Here is a 19,526-nt window from a genome sequence, read left to right as displayed (position 1 = left end):
ACGCCAGATGACCTGGCCTCCACAGTCACCAGACCTGAACCCAATCGAGATGGTTTGGGGTGAGCTGGACCACAGAGTGAAGGCAAAAGGGTCAACAAGTGCTAAGCATCTCTGGGAACTCCTTCAATAATGTTGGAAAACCATTTCCGGTGACTACCTCTTGAAGCTCATCAAGAGAATGGCAAGAGTGTGCAAAGCACTAATCAAAACAAAAGGTGGTTACTTTGAAGAACCTAGAATATAAGACATATTTTCAGTTGTTTCACACTTTTTTGTTAAGTATTTCATTCCACATGTGTTAATTCATAGTTTTGATGCCTTCAATGTGAATCTACAATTTTTAGAATCATGAAAATAAACAAAACTCTTTGAATGAGAAGGTGTGTCCAAACTTTTGGTATGTACGTTATAAATAAATATATATATATATATATATATATATATATATATATATATATATATATATATATATATATATATATATATATATATATATATATATATATTACACACATACACACAGTGCAGATTTAGCAGGTTTACACATTCGGAATTAACTTGGCATTGTGACATTTGGACTGTAGATCAGCCTGGTTAAATTGTGAAAAGTTTATTCAGAGGGTCATTTATTATTCAACCCCTCAAACCACAAGAATTCTGTTTGGTTCCCCTAAAGTATTAAGAAGTATTTCAGGCACAAAGAACAATGAGCTTCACATGTTTGGATTAATTATCTCTTTTTCCAGCCTTTTCTGACTAATTAAGACCCTCCCCAAACTTGTGAACAGCACTCATACTTGGTCAACATGGGAAAGACAAAGGAGCATTCCAAGGCCATCAGAGACAAGATCGTGGAGGGTCACAAGCCTGACAAAACCCTTTCCAAGGAGTTGGGCCTACCTGTCTCCACTGTTGGGAGCATCATCCGGAAGTGGAAGGCTTATGGAACTACTGTTAGCCTTCCACGACCTGGACAACCTTTGAAAGTTTCCACCCGTGCCGAGGCCAGGCTTGTCCGAAGAGTCAAGGCTAACCCAAGGACAACAAGGAAGGAGCTCCGGGAAGATCTCATGGCAGTGGGGACATTGGTTTCAGTCAATACCATAAGTAACGTACTCCACCGCAATGGTCTCCGTTCCAGACGAGCCCATAAGGTACCTTTACTTTCAAAGCGTCATGTCAAGGCTCGTCTACAGTTTGCTCATGATCACTTGGAGGACTCTGAGACAGACTGGTTCAAGGTTCTCTGGTCTGATGAGACCAAGATCGAGATCTTTGCTGCCAACCACACACGTGACGTTTGGAGACTGGATGGCACTGCATACGACCCCAAGAATACCATCCCTACAGTCAAGCATGGTGGTGGCAGCATCATGCTGTGGGGCTGTTTCTCAGCCAAGGGGCCTGGCCATCTGGTCCACATCCATGGGAAGATGGATAGCACGGCCTACCTGGAGATTTTGGCCAAGAACCTCCGCTCCTCCATCAAGGATCTTAAGATGGGTCGTCATTTCATCTTCCAACAAGACAACGACCCAAAGCACACAGCCAAGAAAACCAAGGCCTGGTTCAAGAGGGAAAAAAATCAAGGTGTTGCAGTGGCCTAGTCAGTCTCCTGACCTTAACCCAATTGAAAACTTGTGGAAGGAGCTCAAGATTAAAGTCCACATGAGACACCCAAAGAACCTAGATAACTTGGAGAAGATCTGCATGGAGGAGTAGGCCAGGATAACTCCAGAGACCTGTGCCGGCCTGATCAGGTCTTATAAAAGACGATTATTAGCTGTAATTGCAAACAAGGGTTATTCCACAAAATATTAAACCTAGGGGTTGAATAATAATTGACCCACACTTTTATGTTGAAAATTTATTAAAATGTAACGGAGCAACATAACTTGTTGGTTTGTAAGATTTATGCATCTGTTAATAAATCCTGCTCTTGTTTGAAGTTTGCAGGCTCTAACTTATTTGCATCTTATCAAACCTGCTAAATCTGCAGGGGGTTGAATACTACTTGTAGGCACTGTGTATATTATATATATATATTATATATATATATATACACACACACACATATACACACACAAAGTTATTGATATTTGGCTATAGGGTTAAATTAAATTTATGGGGAATGTAAAAACTTCATCCTACAGTGATATTTTATCACGACAGTAGGACATTTAAAGGGATCCTGTCAGGTGCAATATGCACCCAGAACCACGAACAGTTCTGGGTGTATATTGCTAATCCCTGCCTATCCGTCCCTGTATACACTAGCATAGATAAAGAGATCTTTAGAAAAAGTATTTCTAAAAATAGTTTATGATATGCTAATGAGCAGAGGGACTAGTTGCAAGTGCGTTACTTCCCTTGGCTAGTCGGCCCTCTTAGCATGTAAGCACACGCTTGTGGGTGTACTAATATGCTAATGATGCGCAGCATCAGTGGATGGTCGCTCTCACCTCTACTGCCATCGCTGGTTTTCGGCTCAGTGCACATGATCAAAACGTTCCCGACACTTTCGGTCATGCGCACTACACCAGTTTGAAGTTGGGACACATACACCCAGCTTCGTAGTGCGCATGACTGGAGGTCCAAGAACTCTAATCATGCGCACTGAGCCGAAATCCAGCATCGGGCGCGGTGGCACCAGAAAGCGGTGAGATCGATGATGCCTCTGCCACTGCGCATTCATTAGTATGTTAGCATGCCCACAGGGTCGTGCTTACATGCTAAGGGGGCCAACTAGCAAAGGGAACTAATGCTAATGTGGCTAGCGACTAGTCACAAGGACATTTCATAAAGGATCTTTAGAAATACTTTTTCTATAGATCTCTTTATCTATGCTACTAGATACAGGGACAGTTAGGCAGGTACTAGCAATATGCACCCAGAACTGCTCATGGTTGCACCTGACAGCTTACCTTTAAGTAGAAGCATGCCATGGGGATTTCTTCATCTAAAAACTATTTATTGATACAAAGGGGGTAGGTATAAACCCCCTCCCTACCCCCCCAAAACAAAACAAAAAAAAACCACGTGTCTCAATAACGTGACATGTAGCCTTCAGCATCAGTTACAGCTGACAACAACATCTCCTGCTTTCCACAAGTGCAGTTATTGTCTGCGGAGGCATGGCATCCCACTCTTCTCCAGGGTACAGAGTTACGACCCTCTACACGGCGACTCTGTAGATTCCATAGCTTATCTATGGGATTGAGGTTTACGTGCTTCAGTTCTTAAAAACAGTAGAGGAAAAAAAAAAGGATGCAACATGGTGGCAATACAGATGACAATAGGGAAACAAATAAATAATTCTTAAGTAAAAACAAAAATTGACAGGTACATGTGAATAAAGCCTTAAATGCTAAGGAGCCAAATGTTGTTTCATATTCTTCAGGCCATTCGCTATCACTGAGCAGAGTGAAGACCGCCTGTAGTCTTTTCATGACCAATCTTCATAGTTGATTATAGTGATGGGCGAGCACTAAAATGCCTATTACTCGATTCAAGCCGGTTAAATGCTCAGACGAGTTCAACGCGAGTGGATAGTGGATAGTGATAGTATGTGCCATACACAGAGTATTTCCTGGCGGGGAAGATGGCAGATTTTTTTATTATTTTTTTTGGGGCACAGCAAGTCTGAGAACATTGAATGTCACTCCCAAGGGATAAAACAGAGGCAACAAATTGCTCCCCCTGAGGAGCCTGCACACATGCAGCAAAGCAAGCCTGTGCATTGTGATCATTGTTTCACGGACGAAACATTTGAGCACCCGCGATGCTCTGCAGAGCTCCGCGAGTACCCGAGCACCCCGATGTGCAATGACAATTTATAAGCATTGGAATACTGTCCTCACAAAAGGAGTTCCATACACTTTAACGCATACTTAAGTCTAGAGCCAGGTTCGGGCAGCCATAATGCACAGTCTATGTATGGCCTGACATGTCTGGTCTGAATTCGGGTCTCCTGACCTAGCCTTACAGTCCAGGTATGGTGGGTCATACACACACTGTGAAGTTTGGCTGTTGAATCAGACGTGGAGGGTCTCCTTCCCCCCACTATCAGTGCCGCCCTGTCTGGCCCTACTCACTCCGACTGTTGCGCAGTTACGGTTTGCTGTCGTCCATTCAATGCTATTTTTCAATTTCTTATGGAAATACTGTGAAAGAATCTACAGTCTCAGATAAAAATCCCATAAAACGTCTACTGGAGCGATGCAATTACCAGATAATCTCTCCATTCAGCTGCCTACTAGGATATGAATTTCACATTTCTTACGCACATTGCTGACAGAATATAAACCAGACTGCCTCGTAATAGCGGCACTGTGCCGGCACCATCACAAGACATGGCAATACAACAACCAACGCAAGGGGACTGCTTCTTCCCGAACCTTAGAAGACTACGGAGGAAAAGTGCCGCCACCTGATAGGGTTATACCTGGATGAATAGCATCTCCATACGTCTGCATAAGACGTATGCAACGAGGAAAGAAACTTCAACTTACCACAGTTTTTATTGGCCAGAAAAAAAAAAAAAAGAAAAATTCCAGTCAATTCCTTAGAAGAGCCAGGATTCTGTAAGAGATTTCTCAGTTGTCCTATAAGTTATAAGGATGTAATAACGAGGATCAGAAGCCCCCTATCCTTATATCAGATAATAGAATGCAATGAGAATTTGTAATACTTTATACTTAAAGGGGTGTTCCACTTTCAGAAAACCCATATCCCGAGGTAGCAGTTTGTTTCAAAAAGCAAACTCTTTATTACTCACCCTTCCCAGGTCCAGAGCTGTGTTTTAGCCACTGCTTCCAATTACTGTTATAGTCTACAGCCAATCAGTGAGCTCAGCAGATCTGAGCGGCTCACGCCATCCACCTGGGCAGAGCCGCCAGCGCTCAGGTATTGGATACAGCCCTGTCCACAGGGCAGGACCCGGGGAGAATAAGTAGAGCCCTTTGTAAAAGGAGAAAGGCGTTTTCTGAAGCCGGAAAATCCCATATGTGCACAATGTTTTTGTTTTTTTATGTACTTTTTGAAACAGAAACTCAAAATTATCCTCAAAAACTTGGAGATTCTGTTCATTTTCTGCTCAAAACACTCAGCAAAAAGACAAAGCTCCTGATTCATATACAAGTTTTTGCCAGGATTCTTCTACAAAAACACTTTATGTTTATGTTATGATAAGTAGCAATTTTTTTTTTTTTTGTGCAAAATTTTCCTATTTCTGGTTTTACGCTAATTCTGTCAAGCCAAAACACGCAGAGCTAGAGTGGGATGGGGGGGGGGAATGGTGGCACAACGTCACAGCTTGATGGGCTGTAGTGTACCTTGCTTTTGTCCCTGACTAGAGTTAGATTTGTGGCAAAGCACATGACACTTTTGAAACACTAATTATTTGTTGAGAGGTGAACCTGTCTTAAAGAACTGGGGTTAAAAAGCATGCGTAACTAACTAAACCCTATAGTATTAATGAGCCTGCTGTACTTATGATAAAAATTCCTGCCAAAAAAATGGCCTAAACTGAAGGCCCCGTCACACGCAGAGATATCGCTAGAGAGTGTACCTGCCCCCGTCGTTTGTGCGTCACGGGCAAATCGCAGCCCATGGCGCACAATATCGTTTGGAGCCGTCACACATACTTACCTGCCTAGCGACGTCGTTGTGGCCAGCAAACCGCCTCCTTTCTAAGGGTGCGGTTCGTGCTGCGTCACAGCAGTGTCACTAAGCGGCCGCACAATAGTAGCGGAGGGGTGGAGATGAGCGGTCGTAACATCCCACCCACCTACTTCCTTCCCCATTGCCGGCGGCCGCAGGTAAGCTGTAGTTCGTCGTTCCCGAGGTGTCACACGTAGCGATGTGCGCTGCCTTGGGAACGACGAACAACCTGCGTGCTCAACAATCAACAATTTTTTTAAAATGAACGACGTGTCAACGATGGACGATTTGGTGAGCATTTTCCATCGTTAATAGTCGCTTGTTGGTGTCACACGAAACGACGTCGCTAACGATGCCGGATGTGCGTTACGGAATCCGTGACCTCGGCGATATATCGTTAGATCCGTCGTTGCGTTTGACGGAGCCTTTAGTCGTCGATAAATTTACTGTGTTAATATTCCCTAAATATCATGATCCTTTTGAATTCCAATCACTTTGTCTCATCACAATGCTCATAGAATGCTCATTTTAATAGGAGGATTGCAATTTAAGTACAAGTAAGTACATCAGCCTCATAAGGTTTGAGAAATCAGTTAGCAATATACACAGTTTGAATTGAGAAATCTGGTGACCAGATCAACTATATAATCTACCTACCTTGCCATAAATAAAAAAAAATAAAAAAATTTTTTTTTAAATTGCTATTAGCAATGTTGCCCTTCGAGGCATGGATCCCAAGTTTCAGCGATATTGAATGTAATGTCAATATACAGAGCTGGTGGCGAAACCAGAGATGGCACTCCGCACCCAATCCATTACTGCAGGGAGCAAAATTATGAATGAAAATCTTACGTACGATACTCTCCAGCACTCCCCAAAAACATCAGAGGAGCGTATAATCGATCTGTGTGTGCCAAAAGCACATGGCTGGTGGGAATATTTGTATTATCTGTGTTATATCTTTATGTAAAACACCAGTAAAAATGACTTCATGAAAAAGAAAGCAGCTTTGGCGTTCCTATGTAACGTGGCTAAACATAGAGCAAGTAAAGGTCAAAACCGGCCCATGCGACTGGCAAGTTTTTTCAATATGGCCATAGGAATCTGACTTTAATGAAACCAAAACATATCCAAACGAGATCCGTCTGAGTGTAGATTGCACCGCATTCGCCCAGAATACTGACCCATTAAAGCCAATGGGCAAATTCATGTGATTTCCCACGTGGACTGAGAAAATTGCAGCATGATGGTCCATTACTCAGAAAAGTCTTCCCCAGGGTGAATTCAATGGATCGGTAAAATATGGAACACAAAGATATCAAGCTCGGATGTAAAACTCTTCTTGATGGAACAGAAAAATCAGGTTTTCATAGTGCATCTGGATTCTGCCCGAGCGGGATTCAGGATCGTTTTTAAAATTTGTGTAGCATCTGTTTTTCTTGTATGGAAAAGAATAAAAATTCTAGACCTACAGACATGAAAAGGATCATGTGAACACGATCCTAGACTAAAGGCCGCTGTACACGCTACGATATCGGTAATGTTTTATCGTCGGGGTCGCGTCGTTAGTGACGCACATCCGGCGTCATTAACGGTATCGCAGCGTGTAACACTTACCAGCGACCTTAAACGTCCTCCAAAGTGGTGAAAATCGTTCACCATGGAGAGGTCGTTCTAAAACCAAAAATTGTTAATGGTTGTTTATCGATGTTGTTCCTCGTTCCTGCATCAGCACACATTGCTATGTGTGACACCGCAGGAGCGAGGAACCTCACCGTACCTGCGTCCTGCCCGCAATGAGGAAGGAAGGAGGTGGGCGGGATGTTAGTCCCGCTCATCTCCGCCCCTCCGCTTTGATTGGTCGGCCGCTTAGTGACGTCGCCGAACACACCTCCCCCTTGAGGGAGGGATTGTTCGGCGGTCATAGCGACGCCGCTGACCAGGTAAGTGTGTGTGATGCTGCCGTAGCGATAATGTTCGCTGCGGCAGCGATCACACGATATCGCATGCACGACGGGGGCGGGTGCTTTTGCGTACGATATCGCTAGCAATGGCTAGAAATATCGTAGCGTGTAAAGCTTGCTTAACAGTCATAGGTTCTGTCTGTGATGAGCACCGAAGAACATGTATGAGAGTAATGAACGTCAGTAGGAGACCAAGAATAGGCTTAAAGGGAATTGGTCATCAGGTTTATCCCACCTAATCTGAGAGCAGCATAATGTAGAGAAAGAGACCCTGATTCCAACAATGTGTCACTTACTGGGCTGCTTAGAGCAGTTTTAGTAAAATCACTGATTAATCAGCAGTAGATTACAGGACTAAGTGGCGTGCCGTCATATTAATGAGCTCAGATTCACTGCTAGACCTGCAGCAGAGAAAACATTGATTTTATCAAAATGACAGCAAACAGCTCAGTAAGTGACAGATCGCAGGAATCAGGGTCTCTGTCTCTACATTATGCTGCTCTCAGATGAGGTAGCAAAAACCTGGTGACAGATTCCCTTTAACTGGAGCAGAGAACAAACATTTACTGTCTTTGGGAATGATGGAGATAGCCCAGTGCTGTACACTGATGGAGTACAGCACTGGGCTATCTCCATCATTCCCAAAGACAGTAAATGTTTGTTCCCTGCTCCAGTTAAAGGGGGTCACAGTGCTCGGACTGCCACTGATCATAAACTTATCACCTCTCTTATGGTGAGAACCTGTTTTGCTGGGACAAACCTTAATGTTTGCTGTGACTAGTAATCTCCCTCCATTCAGTCCTCGCCCTGCAGGGCATACCTACACCTGTGACTACATCCCCGCCTGTTGACATCCTGGCAGCTGTTGTTGGTTTTTCGACCGCGTGCCTGTGACACGTCTGTCTGCTCACTATCTAGGAATGTTGCCAACTGGGGCATACTTACCCCTGAGTGCCAGACTCTACTGACACGTCTACGGATTCCATAGATCACGAGGATCACCAACAGAAATGTCTTATTCCAAGTCAAGCCAAGACTGTCACTACAAACTAAGGCTAGGTTCACATTTCCGTTGTTTATGATCAGTCACAATTCACCGCTCTGATAAACAACGCAATCCGTTTGGTGGATTCCGTTGTTTCCCATAGACTTGTATGAGCAGCTGATTGTGGCAGATGCCCTTGCGTTGCATCCGCCGCCCGACTGATCAGTTGTGGAACGACTGACCGTCAGGCGGCAGGAACGCAGCATGTAATGTTTTTTTGAGCAGCAGAATCCTTTTGATTTCGCTGCGCATGCTCTCTCTCGGCGGCCAAATGATCAGCTGATCGCTCAGCGGCCGGCTTTTGAGAGCGACTGATCGCTCTCAAAAGCTGGCGGCCGGCTATTGCGAACGATCACTCGTTTTACAACGGAATCCGCTTTCTCATGACAATGAATTCCAATTCTTATCACCCGTTGTACAATGCATCAGTCACAAGCGTCAAGCAACGCATGTGACTGATGCAAAACAATGGAAATGTGAACCTAGCCTAAGATAACCAAACAAAAATTAGCCTTTTTTTGGCCACATTATGTGGAGTTAGTCGGTTTAGAAAGACGCCATTCTTGGCTTGGTCAGTGGCAAAAGAAGAAGAACAGGTTGGCCAAGAACCAGATGGATTGCACCATAAGTCTGTAATATGGACAAGACTATTGGCGAAGCGGAAGAAGCAACATGGGACAGAACTGCCGGTCGAGCGATGATCCATACAATGCCCGAGAGTCGTACTCAACCGAGCGATAAGAGAGAAAGCTTTGAAACTTGAACGTCTATTGTAGTTTTCTCAGTTAATATTTATATATGAAAGATCATTAAATCGAAGTCATAGATGTGTCCTCTTTGTGAAGTCTGTCCTCCTTTGACAGTGACAATCAAAAGCACAACATTAAAGTGGCTTCTTGCACGACCCCATCGAGTCTATGTGATATTGCGTCCAAAGCTAAAGAGTTTTAAGAAATTAAATGCATCACAGAAAACTTTTTTACAAGGAAAATCAACCTGGATTGTTGTGCACATCAATAAAATGGTCTAGCTACACAGTGATATCCACTTACATGGGGCAGAAACTTGGTGGGTTTTCTCTTCAGATTTTAGGAGACAATAGCACATTAGCAGATCTCCTGCATATTCTTCAGCGAGAACAGCACAGAACTGGGAAGTTTGATTAATACTGAGGATTTTCCGTTTCCAACATATAAATTGAAATCTGCATCAAATCCACATGTATCAACAAATTTGATATAATCACTTGGCAAAATCTGCAGTGCAAAAAATGTCTATGTGCACACTCTCAGGATCCGCTGTGTCCTGGACGTGGCGGATCCTGACCTGCGGGGTCGCGAGTCTCCTGCACAGGAGAGCACAGCTGCTTGTGCCTACGATCAGGATTCAGGCCGCTGCGGTCTTTTTCTCTGTTCTCCTTGCAGAAAACACTTACGTCTCTGCAGCAACTGACACGCCGCGGCTCGGGAAGACGGAACGCAGGTCAGTTTTCACTGCGGGAAGACCAAGCACAGTGTGCTGTTTGCCCATGATCAGGGTTGACAGCATTTTGGACACGTCGCATTTTCGCTTCATCCAAAACGCTGCGTTGTACAGTACAAGCACAGTGGATGGATTTCTAGAAACCCCGTGCCCACTGTGCTTGTTTATCCCGCAGTGAAAACTGACCTGCAATGTGGCTTTCCAAGCCGCAGCATGTCAATTCTTTGTTGCGGAGACGCGAGTGTTCTCTGCAGGGAGAACACAGCGACAAACCGCAACTGCCCGAGCCCACATCGTGGATATGAGCAGCTGCGGTCTCCTGCGCAGGAGATTCGCGGCCCTGCAGGACAGGAACCGGTGTCCAGGACGCAGCAGGTTCTGATTGTGTGCACATTAGGGAATTTGCAGACTCTTTTAGGCAGGTACGCTCTGTAAACTGCTGGAAAATTCACTAAATAAATATTCAAAAGAATGAACATATGCACTGGAATGTAAAAACGAGCTGTTCTGCAATTTTTCACTCTGTGGAGCATATTTTAAACACTTCAGGTTTCCAAAAGAAGTTAAGCCATTAAAAGAAGATACTTGAGTGTTCTTATAAGTCGCTCACCATTTTATATATACAAAGCAAAAAAAGCCAGCACAAAAAACAGCCACTTGATGCCAAAAAAGACCCTTCAGGGAAACCACTGTCAAATGTTTTTATGAAGAGTCTTCTGCTAAAAAACTCGACAAGTTCACCAGTGTCTAAACGACATTGTGTGCACATACCCTTCAGGAAATTCAGATGTCTGTATTTCCCGGTCCCTATATAACTGCAATGATAGGACGAATTGCGGGTCTACTGACCCCAACTAAGTCTTACAGCCATATAGGAGCCTGTTTTCTTAGGTCAGGAGACCCCTCCGGTTCACATTGTGCTTGGGCCATAGGTCAAATGCTCCATCTCGGTTTAATCTGAAGCCCTAAAAAATGTGATTCGGACAGGACCCCTGATGGAGTCATTGACTTTAAGAAGGCAGATGGAGTAACTTTGTGTTCTGTATGGTCTCTATTTCGGCAGTGTCTGCCTGCTTGAGACAGGCACAAAAGAATGGTCGATTCTGCCAGCCTCAAGGAAGCAGACATTGCCAAAAAGAAGGCAAGACTAAGCACAAAGCACCTCGGCCTCATTAGAGAGTCAATGGTCTCAAGGTAAGTTACCCCCAAATTCTGGTTTCAGATGGACACCCTGAAACATAAAACTGTGGCACAAGTAAATCCATCCTTTCAAATTGCGTTCTGATCTCCATTCAGTGGTCCCATAAGGGCTTCCTCCTGAATTCCCCACAAAACAGGTTTCGGACTAATGTGTCGTCGGGGTCATTGACTATAATGGTGCAGACGCAGTCACCGTGTGCTCGGTCGTGCACCATTTTCGGGAATATACGCTTTCTGGAGGCAGACACCCAGACGTAGTAGAGTGCACCTTGGTGTCCGCCTCCAATAGGTGTATACTCCTGAAAACGGTGCAAGACAGTCTGCGCCATTATAGTCAATAGCTTTGTCAGTGCATATGTCTGAAATCCGTTTTATGAGGGGGTTCGGAGGAAGCCCAGACGGGACCAGTGACCAGAGATCAGAACGCAGTGTGAAAGCAGCTAGCACATCACTAGCTCAGCATCGGACGCTGCAGTGTCAAATTGGACATTAGCTCATAGATCCCCATATAGATGAAAACGGGCCGGCTAACAATCGTTCATCAACAGCCCAATATACCTCAGACTACTATAGCCAATATTGGATATTTTCAACTGTTTACGCAGCCAGTGATTATTTACTTAGGCTGCTTTCACACATCCGGTTTTTGCAGTGCGGCTCAATCCGGCTCAAAAACCTATGCAACGGATGCGGCGAAAAAAACTGATCTGTTGCATAAGTTTTTCCATGCGACCCGTCCGTTTTTTGACGGATGCGGCTTGATACTGAGCATGCACAGTGCAAAAAAACGCATCCGGCCGCCGGATGCAGTTTTTGCCGCAAAACGCCGCATCCGGTGTCCATAGGCTTGCATTGTAAATCACGCTGCATCGCGCCAGATCTGGCACGATGCGGTTTTTTTTCGCCGCACAAAAAAACGTGCCAGGCAACGTTACATCCAGCCGCCGCATAGGCTAAATATGCTGCATCTGGCAAGGCAAAAACCAGACGCAACGCAAGGCTATGTGGCACAATACGGCGCTAATAAAAGTCTGTGAGGGAAAAACCGCACCCGGCGGCAAAAAAAACGGATGCGGTTTTCCTGCAAAGCGCCGTATTGTGCCGCACTGCAAAAACCGGATGTGTAAAAGCAGCCTTACCGGTCAGTTACCAAACCAGCCGGCATTCGTTATGATTGAAGTTGGGCATTTTGTTCAACTTTTATCTAATATGCGTGGACTCCGTAGCCGGGACAATCCCTATAAAACATATGGTGGGCAGCAGATAATTGCTTCTTCCCCGGTTAAAAAAAGAATGAAAATTACAGAAGGACCTGTTGCAAAAATCCAAGATTTGCAGAACAAACACATACCGTACTAATCTGCAGATCAAATGTCCCCGTCGGTGTGAAGACACACTGCGCTGATCGGGGGTTCAGTTTATCAAGGCGAACACAAATTAAAAAATGTTCCCAACCCAACAAAATCTGAATAGGAGGTGAAATGTAATGAAACCTCAGGTTGCTTTCTGCATGTCTGCCCAAATAATTTACAAGAAATTCAGCCGGTGCAGCGCATTTGATCACTTCAAGGGTGACGGTAAGGCTACGCTCACACAGACTTTTTAAAGACGGGCGACTTCGAATAGTTTTTAAAAAATTGAAATGTTGCTTTTGGGGGAAAGTTTTAGAGGAACTTTTCTGTTCCTGAAGAATTTATCTTTTTCTGTAGTCTTTTTTTGCAGCCTATTTTATAGCAGCTCAGTGGTTAGCACTGCAGTCTTGCAGCGCTGGGGTCCTGGGTTCAAATCCCACCAAGGACACCATCTGCAGGGAGTCTGTATGTTCTCCCCGTGTTTGCATGGGTTTCCTCCGGGTTCTCCGGTTTCCTCCCACACTCCAAAGACCTACAGATAGGGAATTTAGATTGTGAGCCCCAATGGGGACAGTGTTCCTGATGTATGTAAAGCGCTGCAGAATATGTTAGCGCTATTTAAAAATAAAGATTTATTTTTATTTATAGCAGATGCCAACATTTCTTTTCCTCATCAGATGTTTTTTAAAACCTTATTAAAAAAAGAACCCCCCCAGAAAACTCCTAAAACAGAGAGTAAAGTGGATTTCCCATAGAAATGAATAGGATTGATTCGCCAAGAGTTTTCGGAGGATTATGGAGCAAATCCTCTGTGTGAACTCGGTCTAAGATACAAAGTAATAATATTTTGACGGTTTATGATAAACAAGTAAACAAAGGCGCAAAATACAGCGACAACGTAACCGTCCGCATTGGTTCCCACGCTCTTACCTGCGGTTCATGGGGCGCACTCGCACTGCCACCTTGACGGACGCCATGTTTCATGCCTGTGATGTCCTGGGCTCACTGATGAGCACCACAATCTTCAGCAAAGTTCAGCTCAGGACTAAGGAGCCCCCTACAAGTGGGTGAGGGGGGCTGCCATCTGCCAGGGAGAGGATGCAGAGCTCCTGAGCACTTATCAGCCCCAGTAATGGGCAGCCAGTGCTGGAGGCTGCTGGCACTGATGGGCAGGGTGGGCACAGCTGTGTGTGGACCCCTGTTGCACTCTCACATGCCTCACTACTTTGTTTTTACAGGCTATAAACAAACCCCAGCTGCTGCACAAACCACTCCGGCTAAACGTGGTCTCCCCGGCTGTCAATCAGGGCTGGCAGGCTGCAGGGGAAGAAGAGGGCACGGGGAGCAGCAGCAAAGGGGCGACGGCTCCGCCCCCAACACCACACACAAATGACGTCACCGCTGAGCCGAGCACTGACTCGTCACGTGACGCCAACTCCAGTGCTTTGTGGGAAGTGTAGTTTTTCCTGTATAGAAACTTTACCGCCCGACGAACATCTGGACCACAAGTTCCAGCATTCAACACAGGGTCATAGTGACAGTCGTAAAGGGTTAATAGTCATGTGCTGGAGACTAGCTAGTTACGGCTAAGGTGTGAGGCTGCTGTGGGTCATTGGGATGACGTACAGTATATACATGAGGCAAATAGTGACATGTAAGCACGCTCCATGCCTCAGTGACCCGCAGCACACGGGAGGAGGCAATTCAGCGTCTCCACTGCAAGGACAAATGTGCAAAAAAATATATATAATTAATGATATTATGTAACGGTGATTCTGTCTGTACAGCAGCCAATGAAACGCGATGCAGGTGCCCATAGCAACCAATCACATTCCACCTCACTTCAGAAATCCATAAAAACATAAGGACTTTATTGGTTGCTACGGGCAACAGCATCTGCTCCACTGTAAAAAGAACGCGTGTGTGCACCGCAGCCGGGGCATCTATGGGGTCAGGTGCCCGGAGTCCAGAGGCATCGGCTCCATATTCATACCTTGTGCAACTCGTCACCGCAGCCGGGGCATCTATGGGGTCAGGCGCCCGGGGTCCAGAGGCATCGGCTTCATATTTACACCGTGTGCAACTCGTCACCGTAGCCAGGGCATCTATGGGGTCATTTGCCCGGGGTCCAGAGGCATCGGCTTCATATTTATACCATGTGCAACTCGTCACCGCAGCCGGGGCATCTATGGGGTCAGGTGCCCGGGGTCCAGAGGCATCGGCTCCATATTTACACCGTGTGCAACTCGTCACCGCAGCCGGGGCATCTATGGGGTCAGGTGCCCGGGGTCCAGAGGCATCGGCTCCATATTTACACCGTGTGCAACTCGTCACCGCAGCCGGGGCATCTATGGGGTCAGGTGCCCGGGGTCCAGAGGCATCGGCTCCATATTTACACCGTGTGCAACTCGTCACCGCAGCCGGGGCATCTATGGGGTCAGGTGCCCGGGGTCCAGAGGCATCGGCTTCATATTTATACCATGTGCAACTCGTCACCGCAGCCGGGGCATCTATGGGGTCAGGTGCCCGGGGTCCAGAGGCATCGGCTCCATATTTACACCGTGTGCAACTCGTCACCGTAGCCGGGGCATCTATGGGGTCAGGTGCCCGTGGTCCAGAGGCATCGGCTCCATATTTTCACCATAGATCGGCTCCATATTTATGTTGCAGACGAAGGAGGGGACGCTGCGCTCTCCCACTGCTCGGGTCAGGCCGCTGCTGCTGCGGCTGCCGCTGCTCGGTGGTGGCTCGAGCGGTGGGCCGGATCCCGGGGACTCGAGCGGCGTTCCTCGCCCGTGAGTGAAAAGGGTGGGGATTGATTGTGGGGATTTGATATTGTCCGTGACGCCACCCACGGTTGTGGTGAGATTGGTGACACCACCGCTGCTCTGGACGGGGATCCCGGGAGCGATGACAGGCAGCAGCCTGGATGTTAGTTCTCCCCTCCGTGGATAGGGGGTTGGTTGTCCCGGGGCCCCGGTGATGGGGTAGGGATGGATTGCAGGCGGGTTACGGGGCCTGGCGAGGTGAAGGGTCGCGGGGGCAGCGCTGTGCCGCACGGCACGGTGGTACTCACTCAGCCAATGATGTACACAGATTCTCCGGTAAAACAAACGGCTGGATGGACGGGTCCCACAGACGGCTGCAGTGTTTCTCCTCCCGGCAGGTTGATGGTGACTGCCTTTCCCTGCACCTGTGTAGTGTGTACGGTTCCAATGGGTTCCCACCGGTAACCCGCTCCCCAGCTTGGATGGGTGCTGAAGGAGCTCCTTTTGCCCGCAGGCTCTGGCCCTGGGAACTTTAGCCTTGGCGGTGACTGTGTTTCCCTCTCTCGGTTGGACGGTTGCCTTCTGTCGGGACTTGGCTGCTGGGAATCCCAGGAGGTTCCCTTCGCTAACGGATTTGACAAATTCACGGCGACTCCTAGCCTTGTCGGGGTCCGTAAGCCCCTGCCGGATGGTGCTGGCTTCTCTTTGCGTACCGGTCCGGTACCGCCGGGCCACCGCCCGTCCACGGTCCTTACGGCTAGCTCCAATAGGCCTCTCCTGCAGACGGTCACCACCGTCTGCCAACCTTGCTGATCCGTCCGGGCCACACACCCGGACCACTTCTATCTGCTCCTCTACCACTTTCCTTCCTCTCACTTTCACTTCCAAAACTCAACTCCCTACTTTTCCTGCCTCCAGGACTGTGAACTCCTCGGTGGGCGGGACCAACCACCTGGCCCACCCCCTGGTGTGAACATCAGCCCCTGGAGGAAGGCAACAAGGGTTTTTGTCTGACTTCGGTGTGCCTGACCGGGAGTGTGGGGTGTGTTGGTGTAGTGCTTGTGACGTCCTGGCTTGCCCAGGGGGCGCCACATTTACACCGTGTGCAACTTGTCACCGTAGCCAGTGTCGGGTGCCCGGGGACCAGAAGCTACAACGTGTGCTATCGGTACACCTGGAATGGCTGCCGGCAGACAACCCTTTTAATTTAAGGGCTCCATGCGTCACCTGCAAGAGATGTGTACGGGGTACAAGGCTTATCTACCGGCTGTACCAATCCTCCCAAATAAAGGAGACCCCCAGACTCAGAAAGGGGGCAGTTATTTCACTTAAGTGCATGTACCTGCAGAATATGTTCGCGCCATAGAAATAAGAATTATTAGTATTTGGGGCTATAGATAAATTTTGCTATTGCGGATCAGAAAAATGATTGCACTATCAGGCTGTGTGCCCACAATGCGTTTTTTTGCGCTTTTTGATGCATTTTTTTTCTTGCAGATTTTAATCCATCTGCAAGGAAAAACACATCCCCTACTAAGCCCGTTCACACGTCTGTATAAAAACGTACATGTCGCACGGTACATTTTGACCATCCATATGTATTTTTATCACCCATCCATGTGTACATTATTAAAAACGTGTGCCATCCATGTTTTTCCGCTATGGATAATGAAAATGCAGTTTCAAAGCGTCTATACCTTCAATGTTAAACAAGGACAGTACATGTACTGTACACTAATACCATCCATCTGCTGCAAGTGCTTTTCACGGACCCATAGACTTATATTGACCTTTGTCATCCGTGCTGCCGGAAATAATAGACATGTGAAGAGCACCATAAGTTATAATGGGTGTGACTCCCCTGGACTAGTCAGGTCGTCACAGGGTACTGCACGCTCTTCATCTTTTAGTGCAGGACTCAACCCCCATGGTTCTGGGTCCCCATATTTCAGTACTGCCTCCACCAGCATCTACAAATCTTAGTGACACCTCGCACCACACCCTGTCAGGCACACCAGTGGACTGCTAAGCTGGAATAGGGCCTCCCAACTAGGGGTCAGGCAGGGAGGTGGGAGGTGACAAGTCAGTTGCCTCCAGGGGAGCGAAGTGTGTGGAAGCTGGGAGTTGGAGCTCCCAGAGGAGAAGCAGACTCGAGTTTGAGACCCGGTCGCAGGAGATTAGGACTGTGTGTTTGGCTAGTTTTGGAGGATAGCCAGCAGCCGCAGTTCAATAGCCGGGCTGGGACCAAAGACACGTCGGGGTACATGGACCCAAGGTCGGGGAGAAGCATCAAGCAACCCGGCAATTAACCTGCGGAGGACAGGGCCTATATGGACTGTTCCCATGAATCTCAGAGACGGGGGCACTAGCGCAACGAGGGGGATAGGGCTTACCAAGCAAAGCAGCCCACTGAAATTCCAAGCGTGAGCTCCTGAGAGCAAGCTCCTCTGCTACTCTTAGTAGGGAGCGGGGCCTGGAAAGCTCCAAGCTGACGGGCCACCTAGATACTCTAAAAATACTATGCCCGGCGGCAAGCCACAAACCACCGGGCAGTGCTGCAGGGGACGGGACCCGGACGAGCTTCCCAAGAGGGCAGCGGCATCCAGAGACTTGGTTTACTACGTTGTCAGCATCTGCTTTCCTTCTGAGTACCTGATTATCCCCTGCAACCAGCGAGCCTGCGCTCCCCCTGTGCCCCAATCTCACCATCCAGAGTCCCGGGCCCTTCCCCTACCCGTGGAGGGTAACGTCATCTGGCTGCCCCACTCCATCACCCCCCGATACTCCTAACGGCAGCGGCGGTACTCCCTATTACCACACTCCACGGGTGGCATCACAAACTACCTAACTCCCCTGTAAATCACCCCCATCACGTTTCGGCATGACCCCGAGCCCCTGGTTCCGGAGACCCTCGAGTCACGAGTAGCGACGTCCGGATCCGAGTGGTTCGACCGCTTCTGGGGCAGGATGCGTCCAGGACAATGGGTACGTGTGTTATAAACAGGGCCACCATCAGGATATTACTGACATTACTGGTTTATGGGGCTCAGGGAGTAGAAGAAAAGATGGGGGGTCCGACCTGGGTGAGAAACTCTGCACAGATAAGCCACTGTGTAAACGGCCTGGCAGACTGCGTGGCACACTAGTTTCTGGGTTAATTACAAATCTACAGGGTTCTGGTCACAGACACAGCTACTTACATTGCGAGGCCACAACAAAGTTGGCCAGCCACGCCTGACATCAGAGACATCAGACGCTGCCAGCCCACCCCCTGTTCCTCAGCTGCAGGCGCTCCCCGACCCTTGCGGCACACTTCAGTATATGCATGAGTTGAGGGCCCAAAAGTGATGTGGTGCACACCTGCCCTCCCATTCCGTCCAACCTCTCATTCGCCCACCCACTCACAACTCTTCTTGTGCCACCGTTACTGCTTGTGCAGTGTGAAGATGGCGGCTGTCTCTGTCTGCTGCCTGCCTACTATTAAGTGCTACTACAAGTTCAACCCTACTGACTGCCTGCCTGCAATAAGGTACAGTTGCCGATCTTAAAGGGGAAAGTCTAGTAGCCTAATACTTATCCCCGATACACAACATATGGGCTATTCTATTGAATATCCACGGCAGCCACTTCCTTCATGTCTCTCATTCATCTCTACAAGAGACAGCAACAAGGATTGCGGAACGGCGGGTTTTAGGGACTGTGGAAGGTTTGAAGGGGAAAGCCAGAGTAGAGTCTCAAGAGGGCCCGAAAATGTTGCCATTATGGGGCCCTGAAATTCCTGGTGACAGCATTGGGTATCAATGAAAAAAGTGTCACAAGTATCAGAAACAATAATGTGTGAAGGGAGCCTCAGACATTACACTGAGCTTAAAGGGAACCTGTCATCAGAAATTTTGCACTAAACCTAAAAGATTCCCCCATTGCAGCTCCTGGGCTGCATTCTAGCAAGGTTCCTGTTGTTCTTGTGCCCCCTTTCTAACCAATTCAATTGGTGACGTGAGGTAAACTGGCCAGCGCTTGCGCAAGCACGAGATTATGGGCGGGTACTTGCTGA

General features: G+C 47.5%; 1 protein-coding gene across 2 annotated transcripts in view; it reads right to left on the bottom strand.

Moving 5' to 3' along the window:
* KIF16B (kinesin family member 16B) overlaps positions 1–14,074 on the bottom strand; it is a 499,368-nt gene extending 485,294 nt beyond the window's left edge. For both annotated transcript variants that reach the window (XM_075339277.1, XM_075339278.1), the window contains exon 1: positions 13,635–14,074. In XM_075339277.1, coding sequence (XP_075195392.1) covers positions 13,635–13,681 — 47 coding nt within the window. In that variant the 5' untranslated portion in view covers positions 13,682–14,074. The remainder of the gene's footprint in view (positions 1–13,634) is intronic.
* Positions 14,075–19,526: the final 5,452 nt, after the last annotated feature.

This window comes from Anomaloglossus baeobatrachus, chromosome 3 (genome assembly GCF_048569485.1).
Source record: "Anomaloglossus baeobatrachus isolate aAnoBae1 chromosome 3, aAnoBae1.hap1, whole genome shotgun sequence".
In the NCBI taxonomy this organism is placed as follows: domain Eukaryota; kingdom Metazoa; phylum Chordata; class Amphibia; order Anura; family Aromobatidae; genus Anomaloglossus; species Anomaloglossus baeobatrachus.
Note: the sequence above shows the minus strand (reverse complement) of the source record. Positions and strands in the feature narration are given on the sequence as shown.